The sequence below is a fragment of the Anguilla rostrata genome, chromosome 13 (genome assembly GCF_018555375.3).
Source record: "Anguilla rostrata isolate EN2019 chromosome 13, ASM1855537v3, whole genome shotgun sequence".
NCBI classification, from domain to species: domain Eukaryota; kingdom Metazoa; phylum Chordata; class Actinopteri; order Anguilliformes; family Anguillidae; genus Anguilla; species Anguilla rostrata.
Window position 1 is genome coordinate 32,160,145 of NC_057945.1, and position 16,776 is coordinate 32,176,920.

At 46.7% G+C, this 16,776-nt stretch overlaps 1 protein-coding gene across 2 annotated transcripts in view; it reads left to right on the forward strand.

Moving 5' to 3' along the window:
• LOC135237170 (agrin-like) overlaps positions 1–11,796 on the forward strand; it is a 31,142-nt gene extending 19,346 nt beyond the window's left edge. The window contains exon 3 of one of the 2 annotated variants that reach the window (XM_064303992.1): positions 8,050–8,137. In XM_064303992.1, coding sequence (XP_064160062.1) covers positions 8,050–8,099 — 50 coding nt within the window. In that variant the 3' untranslated portion in view covers positions 8,100–8,137. Of the gene's footprint in view, positions 1–8,049; positions 8,138–11,672 lie in introns of those variants that run through there. The other variant, XM_064303994.1, reaches the window with a different exon arrangement.
• Positions 11,797–16,776: the final 4,980 nt, after the last annotated feature.

Consider the following 16,776-nt stretch of genomic DNA (forward strand, 5'->3'; position numbering starts at 1 on the left):
ACCCACGCCGGCTGCCGCTACCTGCCGAACCGGCCTTTAAATCAGCGTGGGCCCGCCAGCGCTCTGCTCTCTTAATGTTATCTTTTCCGAACAGCGCTCTCCCCAGGGGCCCGTGAGGGAGGGAGGGCGGGCGGGCGGGCGGTGGAGGTCGCGTGAGGGCCAGGGCGCTCCCGCTCCTGTCCACGGGGTCCTCCCTTCCAAAGCGTGAGCCCTCCTGCGGGAAGCACCCCGCCTTTTCCCGCCAAATCAGCGCACTCCTGAGAACGCAAAGTGAAAACCATGGTAACGCTCACTGCGCGTGGCGTGTAAAATAAGACCTGAGTCGCCCCATCAGGGAAGATCTTACTAGCGCTGAACCGGATAGCATGGCTTTCTCTTGCATGGCAAGATATATTTGTTTATTTATTTATTTTTTGGGTGGTGTTTAAAACAATAATGAATAAATCTTTCATCTGAATTGCAGACAGTTCAGCAGGTGGCTGGCACTCGCAGTGTGCAGAATATTGTGCGTGTTCATATTTGTGCGCGTGTTTGTCCGCGTTTCCATGTGCGTGTGTGTGTGTGCGCGCATGTCAGCTTGTGTGTGTTTTAACATGTGCTTGTGCATGCATGCGCGTGTGTAGGTGTGTGTGTGTGTGCGTGTGTTTATGTTTGTGTGCGTGTGCGTGCATGTCAGCGTGTGAGTGTGTGCACGTGTGTGTGTACGTGCGTGCGTGTGTGTTTGTGCGCGCGCGTGCATGCCAGCATGTGAGTGAGTGCGTGCCTGCCTGCATGTCCAGTTTCCACTGCTCTGCTCAGGTTGACACTACCTGAGGGGAGCCAGGTTTCCACAGTCAACATGCCCGGGCCAGACTTGCCCGCTGTGTTTGCCAGCCCCAGATTCTACTGGAGGGCTGCCCAGAGTCCTGGCAAGTCGAATAAGAGCAGGCACGTCGAGCATGTTTTAAAATAATGTAACCAAAAAGTCTCTTTGATAATGCCCACTGCTGTGTTCAAGTGGCTGGGCATTTATTTTTTAACAGGCCAGACCATTTAATTGCTGGTCCATTTGTTTAAAATCAGCCTCCTGCTCGTCTTGAGAAGGACACCAGCAGAATCTCAACAGTATGAAACACATTTTCGGCAGATGTGTAAAAAAAAAAAAAAAAAACGCCCTTTTTTCCCAAACCCACCCAAACGCTCAAAGAAGTCTCTTTTCCTTTTTCCGCACAGAGCGAGAAGCAGCTTTTAGATTTAGGGCAGATAGGTTCTTGATGTGATCTTTTAATAGCGAATATTTCTTATGTGTAAATGAGACCCAGGCTTTTGGTTGGAGAGGGTTTGTGCACAGCCATCAGAGAGCGATTGCGCTGAGCAAAGCCTGCCTTCCTTAAATAAACCTATGGGAGTATGCTTTTTTGAGAAGGTTTATAGAAGGTGCTTCAGTCAGTGCGAACCTGCTTTTTTCACATAGCCTGGGGAGATGATCGTTTTATTTAAAGACTCCCTTTACACCAGGCAGTATATGCTACTGCTTTTAACAACGCAAAAACGTGTAATTTTTTTTTTCCTGCTAAAAACTTTTTTTTTGTATAGGTATTCTTTCATGTGATCGGTGTTTGTCTTCTTTCATTAAAAAGTACAGCGTTGGCTGGCTAGTGCGAAAGTGATCTCCGCTGGTGAACTGTGTCTGAGCCTCGGAGAGCTTTGCCAGGACACGAAAGCTGTGTGTACATCCGCACGCTGCCGGGAACTTCCCTCCGGCCTTCTGGCACCCCGTGGCCGCCATTTTGCCAGTTTTACCCCTGATTCCCCAGCATTTGTCCTCGTAGCGAAGGTGAAAGAAATGCCGGCAGTTCATTAGACATAAACGATGGCCGTAAAACTGCATGCAACTTTCTCCCAACACCTCGTTCGGTGGTTTGTGGCAGCCACACAGCACAAATGGCAGATCAGATTGGCCAATCGCAGAGTGGCAAACAAGGGTTCTGAAACGCTCTCTCTCTCTCTCTCTCTCTCTCTCTCTCTCTCTCTCTCTCTCTCTCTCTCTCTCCTCTCTTTATCTTTCTCTGTCTCTCTCTCTGTCTCTGTCTCTCTCTCTCTCTCTGTCTCTCTCTCTCCCTCCCTCTCTTTCTCTTTCTCTTTCATTGTGGATCCTTGCGTTTTGTAGCTGGGAGAGTGGGGAACTCTGCTGTCCTAGGTTAAAGACGTGGAGGAGTTGACACAGCCTGGGCAGTTTACAGCTGAAGAGGGAGGGGCTGCCCCCCCCCCCCTCTCTCAGGCCACTCTGGGCCCACAGACTCAAGGTCCCTGTGGGTCACTGTGGTCAAGTCCCGTTTTTCCCTCCCCTCCTTACAAAGTGAAAATAAATTTGACGTCAGTCCCTGGCCATTGCATGTCTGTCAGATGATCAAAGGTGCACAGAACTGTCTCTGGACAGCATGTCTGATTTAGGCTCTCCCTCTGTAGTACAGACTAAACTTGTAAAATGGACTAATTTAAGAGAAATTACAACTGTAAAGCGTCTGGTGTGCCCACTGCTGTTTAGAGTGAACACAGTGCTTTATATTGTGTTTCCATATTCCCCCCCCCCTTACTTTAGGCATTGGCTAGTTTTGTCTCTTCTGTCATTTTTACCAGGGAGGTGTATGTGAATGCTGGAACATGCAAGTTCATTACAAAATAGAACTGAAGTATAAAAACTTTTATGCATTTTGGATATGTTGATGCATAAAAACACCCCTTCACAGCCTGCCCATCCTGCCTGAAATCTGTGAAAATGGCAGCATTGCCTTAGATTTTCTCTCCTCCACAGCACCGTCCCCTCCAGTTCCTGCGTCTGTCACGGTTTCACACACAGGCTGAACGCAGAGGGGAGTTTGATTATGCATTAACATTGAGACTATTGATTGGCTATTGAACAGCTCTCTCTCTCTCACGCTCCCTTTTCCTGTCTCTGTTTGCTGCTGTTCTCATTCACTGCTGATCAGTGACTTTCCTCGCGGAATAATTACCTGACCCAGAGACCTCAGCAGCTTTCTGAAAAGATGAGGGCTTCATCTGCACTGTAACGGACATCTTACCTGCGCACAATTAGAAAGCTCAAACCTTGAACCTTGGCCTTCTGTTAAACACCGCTTTGCCCTCCTGGTCTTCCGCAATCAGTTCTCATCCCGGCCGTGTGCTTCACCTTGGCTGGATTCAGATGATCAAAGACACAATGCTAAAGCCTGGTTTCAATTAAAACCACAGAATTCTCCTTAAAAAATGTGCTTTGTTCAAAACAGAATACATCTTGCACGTAAATCTGGTTCCATAATTAGAATCAAAGGCTCCTTAAGGAAGAGATTGACTATCTTGCAGTACAGGGCCAAATAAATCTAGGTGCTGACCCGTTTCAGATACTGGAACTGAAAAGAAAAAAATGTTAAGATACAGAATTTGTATTCCTCTCACAATAGATGAATCTTGCACCAAAAAACATCTCTTTCATCCAAAAAAAAAAAAAAAAAAAAAAAAAGACGAATGCAATGCCTAAATGAAAGGGGTATGCGGATATTTCAGTGCAACCAATATTTTCGAAGGAATGGAATTTCAGCACAAACGGTTGTGACTTTTTTTTCTTTTTTTTTCTTTTCTGCAATCAGGATGGAGCGCGGCCGCGAATAAGCAATCAAACCGCCGAGAGCATGCTCACCTAGTTTGCATGAGTAACACAACGGCGCTGGAGAAATGATGACGAAACGGAACAATGCACAAGGGAAATGGCTGTGTCGGCACAAACGGGCACGCGGTGCGTTTCGACGTGTCCCCCCCCCTGCCTCTGAATGGGTTTTGCGCTGTTGGCCGCGGTTCGTTTAGCTCGCTCCAATAAGCGCCTGGTTGCTTATTCACGGCTGCTTGGTCGTGTGTTTGCGTTGGCCCTTTTTGCTGGGTCCCTCTGCTCGCCTGTGTTCCCCTTCCGCTGAACCGTGTTCAGGATTACGTGCACAACTGAGGTACGGTGTGTGTACAGTATCCATGTACAAATGCACCTGATCAGGCATTAATAAACTTGATATATGAGTGTGTATGCATGCGCACACACACACCTACACACACACACACACACACACACAGACACATACACACACACACACACACAGCTGCACATGCACACACGCATACACACACACACCTGCACACACGACACACACGCATACACACACACACCTGCACACACACACACAGACACGTGCACACACACACACACCTGCACGCACACATGCATACACACACACACAGCTGCACATGCACACACACGCATACACACACACACCTGCACACCAGCTGCACACACACACACACGCATACACACACACCTGCACACATGCACACACCTGCACACACGCACACACACGCATACACATACACAGCTTGCACACATGCACACACCTGCACACACGCATGCACGCATACACACACACACGCAGGGCCTGCTGCAGTGTGTCCTGATCGCAGTGGGAGGGAGGTGTAACAGGGGCACGGAGGTTGCTGGTTTGAAGAATGTGTGGAGCTTAGCTGAAGAGCCTGCGGTCGGCCGCTGGGAGAGAGGGGTGGAGAGAGGGGACGGAGGTCACGGTTAAGCAGAAGGACCGCGCTGGCCCTGAAGAATTGGCGTATTGTTGAGGCCCGCTAACCAAGGCAGGAGGAGAGGTGGGAGACAGGAGGAGAGGGGCTGCAGGCACAGAGCTCCCCTGTTCTACAGGCTCACTGCTGGGGTCCTGCTTTGTCCCGGACTGGGAAACCCCAGTCCCATTCACTGCTTTCTCTTTCGCTTTCTCTCTCTCTCTCTCACACACACATACACGCACACACACACACACACACACACACACACATGCATATACGCACACACCCACACAAAGGACTCACTCTGATGTGTGCTACCACAGTGTATTTGTGGCCTTTGATGAGCTGCTTGGCTGGCTGGTTTCCTTACAGAAGTGGGATAGAGAGATTCAGCACTATCTGGTGGGAGGGACCCAGGATCAGCCATGGCTTCTAATGGCACGGTTAGAACTGCTGGCTCTGATCTCCCGCTTGGATGTAGATGGGACTAGGGTTTGCCAGATTCCCGGTGCTGGACCGGAATGTCCGGGTTTTCAAACTGTTTGTACAGGTCTGGTTTCTGGTCACGACCGACCAAACAATATGAATGTCCGTTAGGCTGCTGGAGGGTTTTTAAAACAGCTGAGACTCAGTTCAGGAGCACCAGTGGTTTATTTACAGCAGGTGAAAAAATGATCTGCATACATGCAGGTAGCGTGTCCCACGCACTCCTTCCCCAGACACAGTTACGCAAACACATTTTACAATCGGCAAGATGTTAATAAGATTGCTGAACACATTTGTGACTCAAGTGTTTGAGTCCAGGCGTGTCTTCCGGCTCAGCTTAGTCCGTGACTCCCTGATCTGGAGTGAAATTTGACCGCTAGTTTGCAATGAAGTTCTTCTGTCTCTCCTGTTAAAGGGGACAAAAACTTTGTGCATCTGATCATTGCAATAAAGAGCAAAGAGGCACCTGTAAACATTGGTATGCGCAAACGGACAGGCATTTGAGCTGGACCTGCGTGCTTGCTTTCTTTTTTGCAATGTTTGCCAAACTGTGTGTGGGGAGTTCGGTGGCGGGCATCCATGCCAGCAAGGTCACAGCCACCAGCGTTATACAAATGCCTGCAGGGCGGTGGAGAGGGATTCCCTTGTTTTGATTGACACTCTAGTGAGCTTGGCTTTATCGGCAAACATTGTAACTTGTCACCACTGAGATTTAGTTCTGATATCTAAGCCCTAGGTCTGTTGTGAGCAACCAGCATAACTTAAAGGGCCAAAGCTATTTGATTAGAACCCCCCCCTTTATTGTGAGGGAATATTCAAAAAATTAGAATTCTGCTTTGGTAACTTTGGTGCTCATTTGGCTTTCTCCTCCCAACATTAGCCATTAATCAATACATTAAAACGGTATTCTTTATTAATGTTGTTAATATATTTAAATTGCATACTGTGGACTCCCTCCAATGAGCTGTAATGCATTATGTGCACTATACAGTGGAGTACCTGTCCCTAAGTCATCTTTAAGGGGTGCGTGTTGTTTAAATTATCACTTGCACAGCAATAAATGTTAATGGGTTCATCAATATAATAATTCAATGGTGCTTAATGTGGGTTTACATATTTATTTTTATTACTCTGAATTTTTACTGCTTTACTTTGTTTCCCTCTTTGGCACTGGGCTGGAGTAGTAGCCTGAAGCTTTTTAGTGCAGGTGGCTTGGAGATGTAACTGACTGGGGTCAGAAGGGCAGGGGGGGTGAGGTAATCTGGGCTCAGCCTGTTGTGTAATGGATCAGGAACCCCCCCCCCCCCCCCCCCCACCCCCCCCCCAAGGAGTAGAGTAGATTTTGGAAGCTTAGTGGAATTTGTGAGGGGGGGGGGGTGTGATGGAAACCTCTTTCAGGTAATAACCCCACAGATGCTGCTGTCCTTGTGTCGGTCTGACCTGCAGGTTAATGTGGAGACTTTATGTGCAAAGAGTTTTTATTGGAAGGCAGAACAGGAAGAGTCTCTCAGAGAGTTATCTTCATTGCCCCACCTCCCTCCTTGTCTGCCTCCTCCTCTCCTAACTGAAAAGCCACACCCAGGTCTGTGTGGATTAGGAAGTGACCCTTCTGAAGTGACCTCTGAGTGATGTCTGTATTGTGTCTGTTCCTGCTCCCTCTTTCTGAACTTTCTGAACGTCCGACCCACTCCACCCCACCAATCCCCCCCCCCAATCAAAATAAAAGCTTTTCCACATTAGAATACAGAATAAAAGTGTCCAAATTTACTGTGAGGCTGTGTAAAAAAAGAAAAGAAAATCTCAGGTCTGTGTGAGCAGGTCATGGGGAGGGGGAGGGGGGGGTGTTTGGGGTGGTGGTTGCTTGCTGGGCTTCCCGGCAAAATGGGGCAGCCGGTTAATCATTTATGGGGTGGCAGAGTCCCCAATGTCAGCCGTCGGCCTCACGCACTCCTGTTTGGAGGGAGAGGATCCATTTTCCTTTTAGTCCCCTCACTTTTAATTAGAGAGTGTGCGCTCTAACCCAGTGACTGGGTCCCCGTGGGCCAGTACCCTCATCACTTTACGGTAATCTCGTTACCGTGACGTCCGAGGAGCGAAGGGAATGTCACTGCTGCAAACCTAAATCTGAGTACAACTGCTTGATGGCACTCCAGAGTACCTGGCCCTTTTCCTTCTGGACGTTAATTGATAGCTGTACTTGGCCATGTAGCGGTAAGATGAATGCACACAGGCAAACGAACGCGGCTGTCTGACGCTGCGGTTTCAAGGCCTGCCTGATAAAATGGCCACTGGTTATCCTGACAGGTTTTCCTCACAGTTAAGTACCGCCTGCATGTAAGGGTGAAGCAGGCCCTCGGATAATGAAATGCTCAGAGCTGACAAGGCCACTTGATAGTGCTTAAATGGACAGAGGGAGACAGAAGAGAGATGGAGATGGAGAGAAACTGTAAGGTAAATAATGCTCTGTAGAGCTCCTTTTTTTAACCGGCTTCTCACATGCTCGTTTGCACTGTCTTCCCCCCCCCCATCAGCATGGCCTCCCCAGCTGCCCAGGTCTCCAGGTTAGCCGATCATTAGATCGCAGAGACAGAGCTGTCAATCAAAAGGTTGCTCGGGGAGGCTGATGATGTCTTTCTAACCAGCTCATCTCCTGGCCACTTGGCTGTCCTGTTTAACCCTTTCCTGTTAATCGCATGTGCTTTTGGCCTCCAGCGCGCTTAACCAGTGCGTGTGCACCCAATGAGGGGAAGTGAACCCCAAGCTGAAAGGGGACCAGTTGTTTACAGTGCAGTCAAACAGTCCACATGAATATCTCTGATAAATAGACGGTTGAGTGTACGTTTGCGTAGGGGCCGCCACCTCCGTTCGGACTGGCTCCTTGACCTCTCCACGAACATTCTTTGAATTCTTTCGGTATTCTTCAAACCTTCTTTGTTGGATTCTGCCGTGCTATTTCCCCCCCCCCCCCCCTAGATTGCCACAGTCTAAGGAACCATGCTGCTGCCTCTCCTTCTCTGCGATAACATCTTTTGGAATAAAAGCATTGCTCTTTCTCCAGCAATTACCCAAGATTAATCCTGTGCCCTTCGAAGAATGTGTTTTTGTAAAAAAAAAAATTTAAAAAAATACATAATGGTTTCTAGTGCACCAGCATTAGCCGAGCTTCATTTCAGCGATTGGCTGAGGCCGGCTGCCGTTTCTCTGGCGACGGCGCGCTGGCTGGGAAGCGGCTGTGCGACTGTCCTCCCGTTACCCCCCGTCCCGCCGAGAGGAAGCGAGCCGCGTCCCGCGCGCGGCTGAGGGGTTTCGGAAGCTCTCCCCCTCTCCTGCCCGCTCCTGCGCGCGCGTGCCCACGAGCCGCTGCGCTGATGGCAGTCTTGGAGCCGTTCCGCCAGCCTTACCCACGTGCCCTGTCTCGTGCAGGTCTGGGCGCCCGCTGCAGCCAAGCTCAGCTGAAGAACAGGTGTTTAATGAATATCATTATGGATTGTTGGAGGTCCTCCAGCCCTGTTCTTAGCTGCCAGCTTCACTTGCTCTGGTAACACACACACACACATATGCACACACACGCACACACACACAAATGCACAGGCTCACGCATGCATACATACTGATAAAGAGCACCTCAACTTCATGAGTTAGATGAATAAAAAATATTTTGTTGATGTTCCAAAATTTATAATTACGGCATTTGATTATGTTCAAAACTGCCAAAGGTACTGTTGGAAAGAAAGTTTGCATTTGAATAATAAACAACTGAGAGAGACACAATGTTTTAATACTGAAATGTAGGGTGGGCTAAATAGCACCAAAGAAGCTTCACCCGATATGTTTAAATAGTAACACTGAATGGCATGTTGAGAGGCATTACATTGATTTAATTTTAGTTTGCTTTAAAGGAATACTGATAACCAGTATTCCAGTGTGTGTTTGGTTTTGACCTTGGGTGATCTCCACCCCCCCCCCCCCCCTTGGTTAGATTGTGTGAGAACAGAGACGGGCGATGGTTAGACCGTGACGGATGATCTCGTGAGCTCTCACACTGAACTGGATGACCGCGCGCCTCGTAGTGAAACAGAGTTCCTCATCGCTTTCAATGGAGGGAAGTCTGTTTTTCCGAAGGACTTTGGAATGAGGGAAGTCCATTTATCCAGTGGATTTCTGAATGAGGGAAGTCTATTTTCCACTTTTAGCTCTGCCAAGGGAGCCGCACGACATGAATGGGTCTGTGAAAAGGAGGGAGCAGCCCGATGAATTATTCATTTTCGCGACGGAGAGCGCTCCACGTCGCCGGCCTGTCCCGTGAGCCTCGCCAAACGGTGGGGAAGCGCACCGCGCCTCTGCGACTCGGTTCCCACCGGCCCGGGGAACCCCTCTCCGAGATCTTTAGGGCTTAGCCGTTAGCGTTTTTAAGACGGTTTTCTTGCATCGCTCCGTCTTCTTGTGTCAACAAGTATTAAACCCTGTTGCTTTAGATGAAAAGAGCGCAGGCCACGGATTTGCTGTGAAGTTGTGTCAGAAAACCTGAGTCAAGTCCCAGGCATGGCTTGAGACGGGCTCACGAAGAAAGGGCCCTCCGTTTCACCTCTTTATTTACAAACGCTCGCCCTAAGCCCCCCGGCTCAGATGATGGCGTTGGAGCCGGGGTTATTTTTTGCCTAACTTCAAACGTGACGGCGGCCGCTTCGGCTCGTCACGTCTCTGCTTAAATGGGTGCCTGCATCGCGGAGGGCTTAGGGATATGTCAAGGTGTGGACACAGGTGCGCACTGCCGAATGAAAGGAGAGAGGAGGAGGAGGGAGACAAAGGAAAGGAGTTCTGCTTTGTCTTCTGAAAGCAGGAAGATGGGATATTTGTGTGTGTGCGCGCGTGCGCGCGTGTGTGTGTCCACTGCTTCCCATTGGACACACAAAGCTTCTGTGTGCCGACTAAAACAAAGGGGGGTGTGCATTTGATTAAAGATGGAAACGGTGATACGAAGAGGAAGATCGAATGAGAGGAGATAAAACACCAGGACGCCAGTCGAACTAATGCGAAATGTGCCAGTTCTTTTTTTAATGTTAAAAAACATTTCGCTTTGCTTAGTTTTTAAAAAAAATCTTTATTATATTCAGTACAAAGAGAGCCTGTTTAGTCTGTCTTCACCGTCGTGACTCTAATGTATGGTTTGCACATTTATTAAACATTAGTCTATTATGGGAGGAAAGTGGTTTTGCTGTTGACCCCATTGAGCCAGGCATGTTTTAACTCATGTCGGCTTTGCCTCCTTTAAAAAAGAAAAAAGAAAGGAAGGGAAAAAAGAAAGTAAGGAAAGAAAAACGCAAGCGCTGGCGTGGGGCCACGTGCTCAGAGCTCTTGGGATGAGGAGGACAGAGACGGTGATGTCTGGCAGATCACCACACGTACAGTATCTGCGTGGGGCTTTTTTTTTTTTTCCAGGGCACTGCACTCTGACACTGTGAAGCTGCTCGCCTGGCCAGCAGTGTTTGTGACCATATTGGGTCTTTCATGACCCCTGTGATATGTAAGCAGCTCCATACATTTCTTTCTTTATCTTTCTTTCACCTTCATCTTTCTATCATATTGGGTCTTTTTTTTTTAATTTATTTATTTTTTATTTCCCCCAACATAGGAGGACCAAAAACTTTACAGACTGTACATAAAATATATATACATTAAACAAATTTGCACCCATACATATATTCGTATTCTCTCACTTGCTTTAGAGTCACAAATAAAAATAAAAAGTTAAGAAAATGCAAAACATAAAGAACTAAGACCAACCCTCCTGTGCTACAATTTTTCTCCCATCTGGCCGTATGCTGTGCAAGTTTGCCAGCATTCATGGCAATCACCCCCTCCATCATACAATGATGTTTGACCCTGTTCTTAAATCTGTGCAATCTCAAATCCTCTACGATCATATTGGGTCTTTCCTGACCCCTATCATATGTAAGCAGCTCCATACATTTCTTTCTTCATCTTTCTTTCACCTTCATCTTCCTTTCTGTCTGTCTTCTGTGTGCTTTGATATCTCTGAAGAGCTCTTGTTTGTGAAATGTTGTTCACGGCGTTCATACGATTGCCGCGGACATTTCATATATATTCAACCGTATTTTGGGAAGGTTTAATTTATCCCGCCTTTGATTTGGTAACAGTTTCGCTGCAACACACCTGTTGGGTTTTGTAAATGAGACTGTGTTATAGATGTAGTTACTCTATAGATGTGTCTCTAGTTTAAAACAAGTAAATTATTTTTTATTATTTATTCATTAAGAAAATCAATGAAGATTTCTTCAGGAATAATTAGTGTACTCTGATTTTTAAAATCTTCAACTGAGCATTTTTCATGCCTGGTAATATTTCCCAGGCTTGCATACCATTCCCTTATGGAAGGCGGAAGTAAACTTTGCGGACGTGAGGAAGCTTTAAATAAGCTTGCTGCTGATAGGCCTGGCTGATCATGGGTTGGAAAAGCAGACAGAGAGTGACTCACTGTTTACCGTTCATTTAGTCACTTTGAGTCGTCTTGATGAACTTTGACATGGGAAGCCGGCACTGAGGAAGTCAGCTCATTCTCTGCTAATGATTTACAGCGACCAGTGACGGCAAACTGTGAGCAGAACAAAGAAGGAGAGGGGAAACTACCTCACCTGCTCCCTGCAATGCACTGCTATCATCTGCTCAATTATTAACCAAGCAACGTTTACAGGAAATAGAATAGAATAGAATAGAACTTCAGGAGATAATAATAATTAATAATAATAATGTTGACCTGTGTCATCAGGTCCTCAATTAAGTTAAACATTTTAAATATATATTATTAATACTACATATTAATCTATGAATAATAATAATAATTATGTATGTATTAATTATGTATGTGTTTTTGTCTGATTCTGATTAGGCAAATGTGATTTCAGTGCTAGTTTGTACTTGGCAGGATTGTTGTTTGCTGAACAGGTTACTATACAGGGTTGGAGTCCTGATCTATGTGGTCACTTCTGGCACTACGATCTTTACTTCACTCTAGTGTGTTTCTTTTGCACCTCTGCACTTCGAACTAATGCACTTGTTGTACGTCGCTCTGGATAAGAGCGTCTGCTAAATGCCTGTAATGTAATGTAATGTAATTAACTATATATATAATTATAATGAAGGCCACAAAATTGGACCTGTATGTGTCTTGTTCACCAGTTTACGATCTGATTCCTCTCTGGAAGGCTTTGGGCACTTGTATTAAACCTCCGTGAACAATTATTGGCAGAATAAGCGTTTTTTTTAAGGCAACTCAGACAGAGCAACTAAGACATCCAGCGTGCACGTTCCTGAAAACACTTAGACTGCCCATCTTATTGCGAAGCAGGCTGGTGTCAACAGGTCCCCCACTCGCCTGATATTTCGAACTGAACATTGTGAATGAAACCTTCTCTCAGAGAAATATTATTTCGCCTCAGGGCTGCATCTTTAACAACCCTCCTCTGATGGAATTCATCATTTCTTTCAAATGCTGCTATTGCTGTCGGTGCTCTGGTGGACCGGCACAGCTGGCTGTCAATCAAAGTAATGGGAAGGCCTATTTTTTACAATAAAAGTCCTACAAAATATTTTTCCTTTCAGTTTTAAGATTTCTTTCCTGATTTCATATGTCTTATTTACATTTTATTCTTTTTTTCTCTTATCTCATATCATGTAGATATTCCAACAGAAATAAGAAACCAGATCAACATTTCTGCATGATTTTAATCTGCTTTGAGCATTTTTGAGTGGCTACAACAAAATATAATGCCAGTGAGCATTGCATCTGAAAATAATGACCTGCCAGTAGACTGAATTATGAGAATGTTCTCATTAAAAATTTTAAAAGGGAAAAGCTGTTTGCACACATCATTTTACAAGACAAAAAAATGCCCAGTTCATAAAAGCTGTTTGGAAAAACTGCTTTGTTTCTCAACTGACATTTTTCAATATTTGAATTTCTCGTTTATTTTTTGTTTTTTGGCTGTTCTCACTGCAGCACCGATAAGCCTTTCAGTAGTGGGCTGATTTACGGTGCGCTCTGCGCCTCTACGGTAAGCTGCGGCGCTCGGCTAGGCTACGGCAGCAGGGCTCCCGCTGGTCTCGCCATCGCGGGGCTCTAGCTGCGCGGAGGCGCACCTGCGTCACATGACGCCTCCCGAGCCCGGGGAGGCCCTGTCATCCGGGTTGCCTTCGGTTACGGCTGTTGAGCCGACGCTCTCTGAAGCGCTTAATATCCCTGTCGGGCGGCCCGACTCCCGCTCTTTATCTGTCCGTCTCCGGGGCCTCCCCGCGGAGGCCCGCCGCCCGCCCACCCGCCCGCCCGCCAGCCGCCGCCCGCAGCCGCGATGCAGTTATGAAACGTGCACTCAGACCGTGTCGTTGGGGGCCCTGTTCCTACGCGCGCCGTGCCAGCAGGGAAATTAATCGAGTGTATGTTTTACAGAATGTGGCATAAGAACCGCCCCCCCGCCATCCCCCCCTCCTGAAGTGTCCTTTAACGGGTGCCTGGTAGCCGAGTGACACAGTAACCGTAACACCCCCCCCCTCCCCTCCCCGAACGGCCCTGCCATGTGTTTAAGGCCTGCGGCTGCATGCTACTGCTGAGGGGGGATGACTGCATTTTACCCCCCCGCTCCCCCCGTGGGAGTTTGCTACTGCCGATTTCCCTCCCTACAGGCTTTGAGACTTGATCTGTTGCCCTGAGCCCAGTTCAGTATCAGTGCTTGCTGGAAGCTGTTCTTGGCCTAATGATCTTGTCTTGGAGTGGCTGTTGCTAATGGCACCCAGGCTCCATATGGGCCTAATCTTTAAAGGATGTTGCATGTTGGAGTTTTTATGTTCCGCCTAATAAAACTGTCCAGGACAGCTGTTGGCTTGTGTCTGTGTCTGTGTCTGTGTCACTGCGTGCGTGTGTTTGCACGCGCACGTGTGTGTGTGCATGCGTGCATGCGTGTGTGTGTGTGTGCATGCATGCGTGTGTGTGTGTGCATGTGTTTTGTTTTGTTCGGTTTTTTTTTTGCTTAGGGGCAATTCAGTTATCAACTAGTTCCAAGCTTTGGCTCTCAAACTTCATGGACAAAATGGTAAGATCATGTCGGTCATTGTTTGAATGGCAAAGTTTCTAATGTTCTAAAAACCATTTGGGGCGGGGGCGGGGGGGTGTGGGGGCTGCGTCGCTCTCTCTCCAGGGCCTCTCTCTCTCTCGCACGTTTGAACTCGCCTTAATCTTCAAATAGTTTTGAGTGCAGAGGAGATAAGAGAGGGACGGGATGCATAGCATCAGTGAGAATGCTGATTAGATTCTCTGGCCCCGCCTCCCCCTCTGTCGCATGCACTTCTACCCTCCTGACTGGATCAGAGACCAGCGTCCCGCGTCCTCCTCTCGCTGTGGGAAGCCATTAGAGAGCCTTCCCATGAGCCTCTCTGTTAGTTTGACCCTCCATTCCTTTCTGTCCTGTTGTTTTCAAAATAATAAAGGCCTCCAGCAGTAGGAATGCAGAATCTGCGGTTTGTGTCGTCCGTGCGTACAAGGCTCATCTGCGACTCTTTCCCTCCCAGGTTTTTCAAAATGGAAACTTTGGCTCACTCGCATACCACATAAATAGCACCATTATTTTGGATGTTGTGTCAAGTTTTTTCCCTGAAAATGTTACCTGGAAAAATATGTAACCTGTTTCAGTCCATATCCTCAAGGCATCAATGGACAGTCTAAATGTAATACCCAGTGGTTAGTTGGTTCGGACGTGTGCAAGTCTAAAGCCTTTTCAAAAGACACATCAATTTTGGTGTCAATCTTACTGAGTCAAAGAAACATCTGTTAGGTCTTTGAGGACATAATGATAAACTTGGAAGCTTGGATCCTTACCTCTCACATTTGGTTGGACACTGAATGAATTAACATGGATATAGCCTAGAAGTCCTTTCACATGTTTTTACTTTATTAAGTATTTATGATCTCAACCACTTGTATATGTTGTGGAAACCGTATGTTATGTGGAGATATTGTAACATTTTGTCATGCCAGCTGAGAGGATAACAGATAATTGGGGCTGTCCAAGAGTCTGTTGTACTCAACGTGATGCTTTAAATGTGTCTTGGTGCTTTTTGGTTTTTGCTCTTTTATTGTTTTTATGCTGCTAATGGCCTAATTAATTACCTCATTGTTGGTAATGAAGTCAAATTCAGTTCATTAAAGGAAGCTGCTCAAAATGAGGGCTGCACAAGCCACATGTGTTTTTCTTTTGATGTCATTACTAATAAAAGTGCATTTCATTATTTTGTAAAAGTGATGAGAACGGGAGTCTCAGTACCCCTCTGGCACCAAGTCAAAGAAAGTACAAAAATACTTTCTGGTGCGAGGCCACTTATCTTTTGTTGTTGTGTTTGCTGTTATCTCGTGTAGCCTTGAGCGCATGCCTAGACTTGGCTTTGTGTCCCCAAGCTTGCCTTTGCCAAATATTCTCTCTGATATGAAAAAATTCTCCTTGTAGAAATTAATCCCTGCTCAGACAGTAACGCAGACAAAAAAGGGTCCTTGGAAAAAAGAAAAGGAGCTTGCCTCTGATCACAGCTTATTCGATGCCTGAAACATTTTCTCTGCGTTTGGAAACAAAACCTTTGAGTTCCTCGCCCCACCTGCTCTCCCTTGTTTATGGCCATGTAGTTTAAAACAAATTAAAAATTTTGTCAGCCAACCAATTAAAAAGCCTAATTGTTATCTTACGGAAGTAGCTAATGATAAACACATCTGCAGCAGTCTAAGCGTTTGGGAAATGCAGACTGCAATGCGCTTTTTTATTTCTCTTATATTTTAATATTTATCTTTATTTTGCTTTGTACTTTAAGTATAAAAAGTGCTATAGAAAGTTTATTATTATTATTATTCATCAAAAAGGGATGAGGGGTAGACAGAGTACTTCTGCTTTGGGTTTCTGGGCACAAAAATGTACTTCTGATCCACCTGAACCCATGTCAAAGAAACAGGAGCCTGTAGGTGTGGACATCCAAGGTATAGCCTCTCTTGTGTGCACACACGGACACGCATCCAAGTGCCTAAGAGCTGGTTTTCCGAAGGCTCTAACCAAATACACAAGTACAAAAACTTGTCTCTCTCTCTAACTGTTGTACACTCTGTTGTACAGCACTCAGTTCCCATGCGTACATTCCAGCAAAAAAAAACAAAAAAACACAGCATTTCAAGCGGCACCTCCTTCGTATCTCACCACCTGATACTGTCGCTCACATTCGGGCCACAGCTCTAATTGCTCCTGCTCAGCTGTAATCGCGTCGGGGCCCAATCTGTCCGAAATGCTGGCGGCAGGTGTTGGCTGAAATTAAATTCCGTCACCCCGACACAACATCATTAAAAAAAGAAAATAGAGAAATGATGGGAAGAGATTAGCAAAAAGCCTGCACAGGCTTTGTGTCCTCGCCTCCTCTCCTCTCCTCTCCTCTCCTCTCCTCTCCTCTCGTTCTTCGCAGTTGTGATGGGGAAGAGGCTCTTCGATTCAGAGGGACAGCTCTGGCCCCTGTTCAATCTGTAAATCTCATTATCTCCGGGCAGAATCATTACTTGGCTGTCAGGCCGGTGGCCCACTAAACCTGCTAAGTGTGATGTACCTCGATAGAGTTTCTGCTCATTTTCCCCACCGCGTTCAATGGGTGGACACCGTGGGTCGG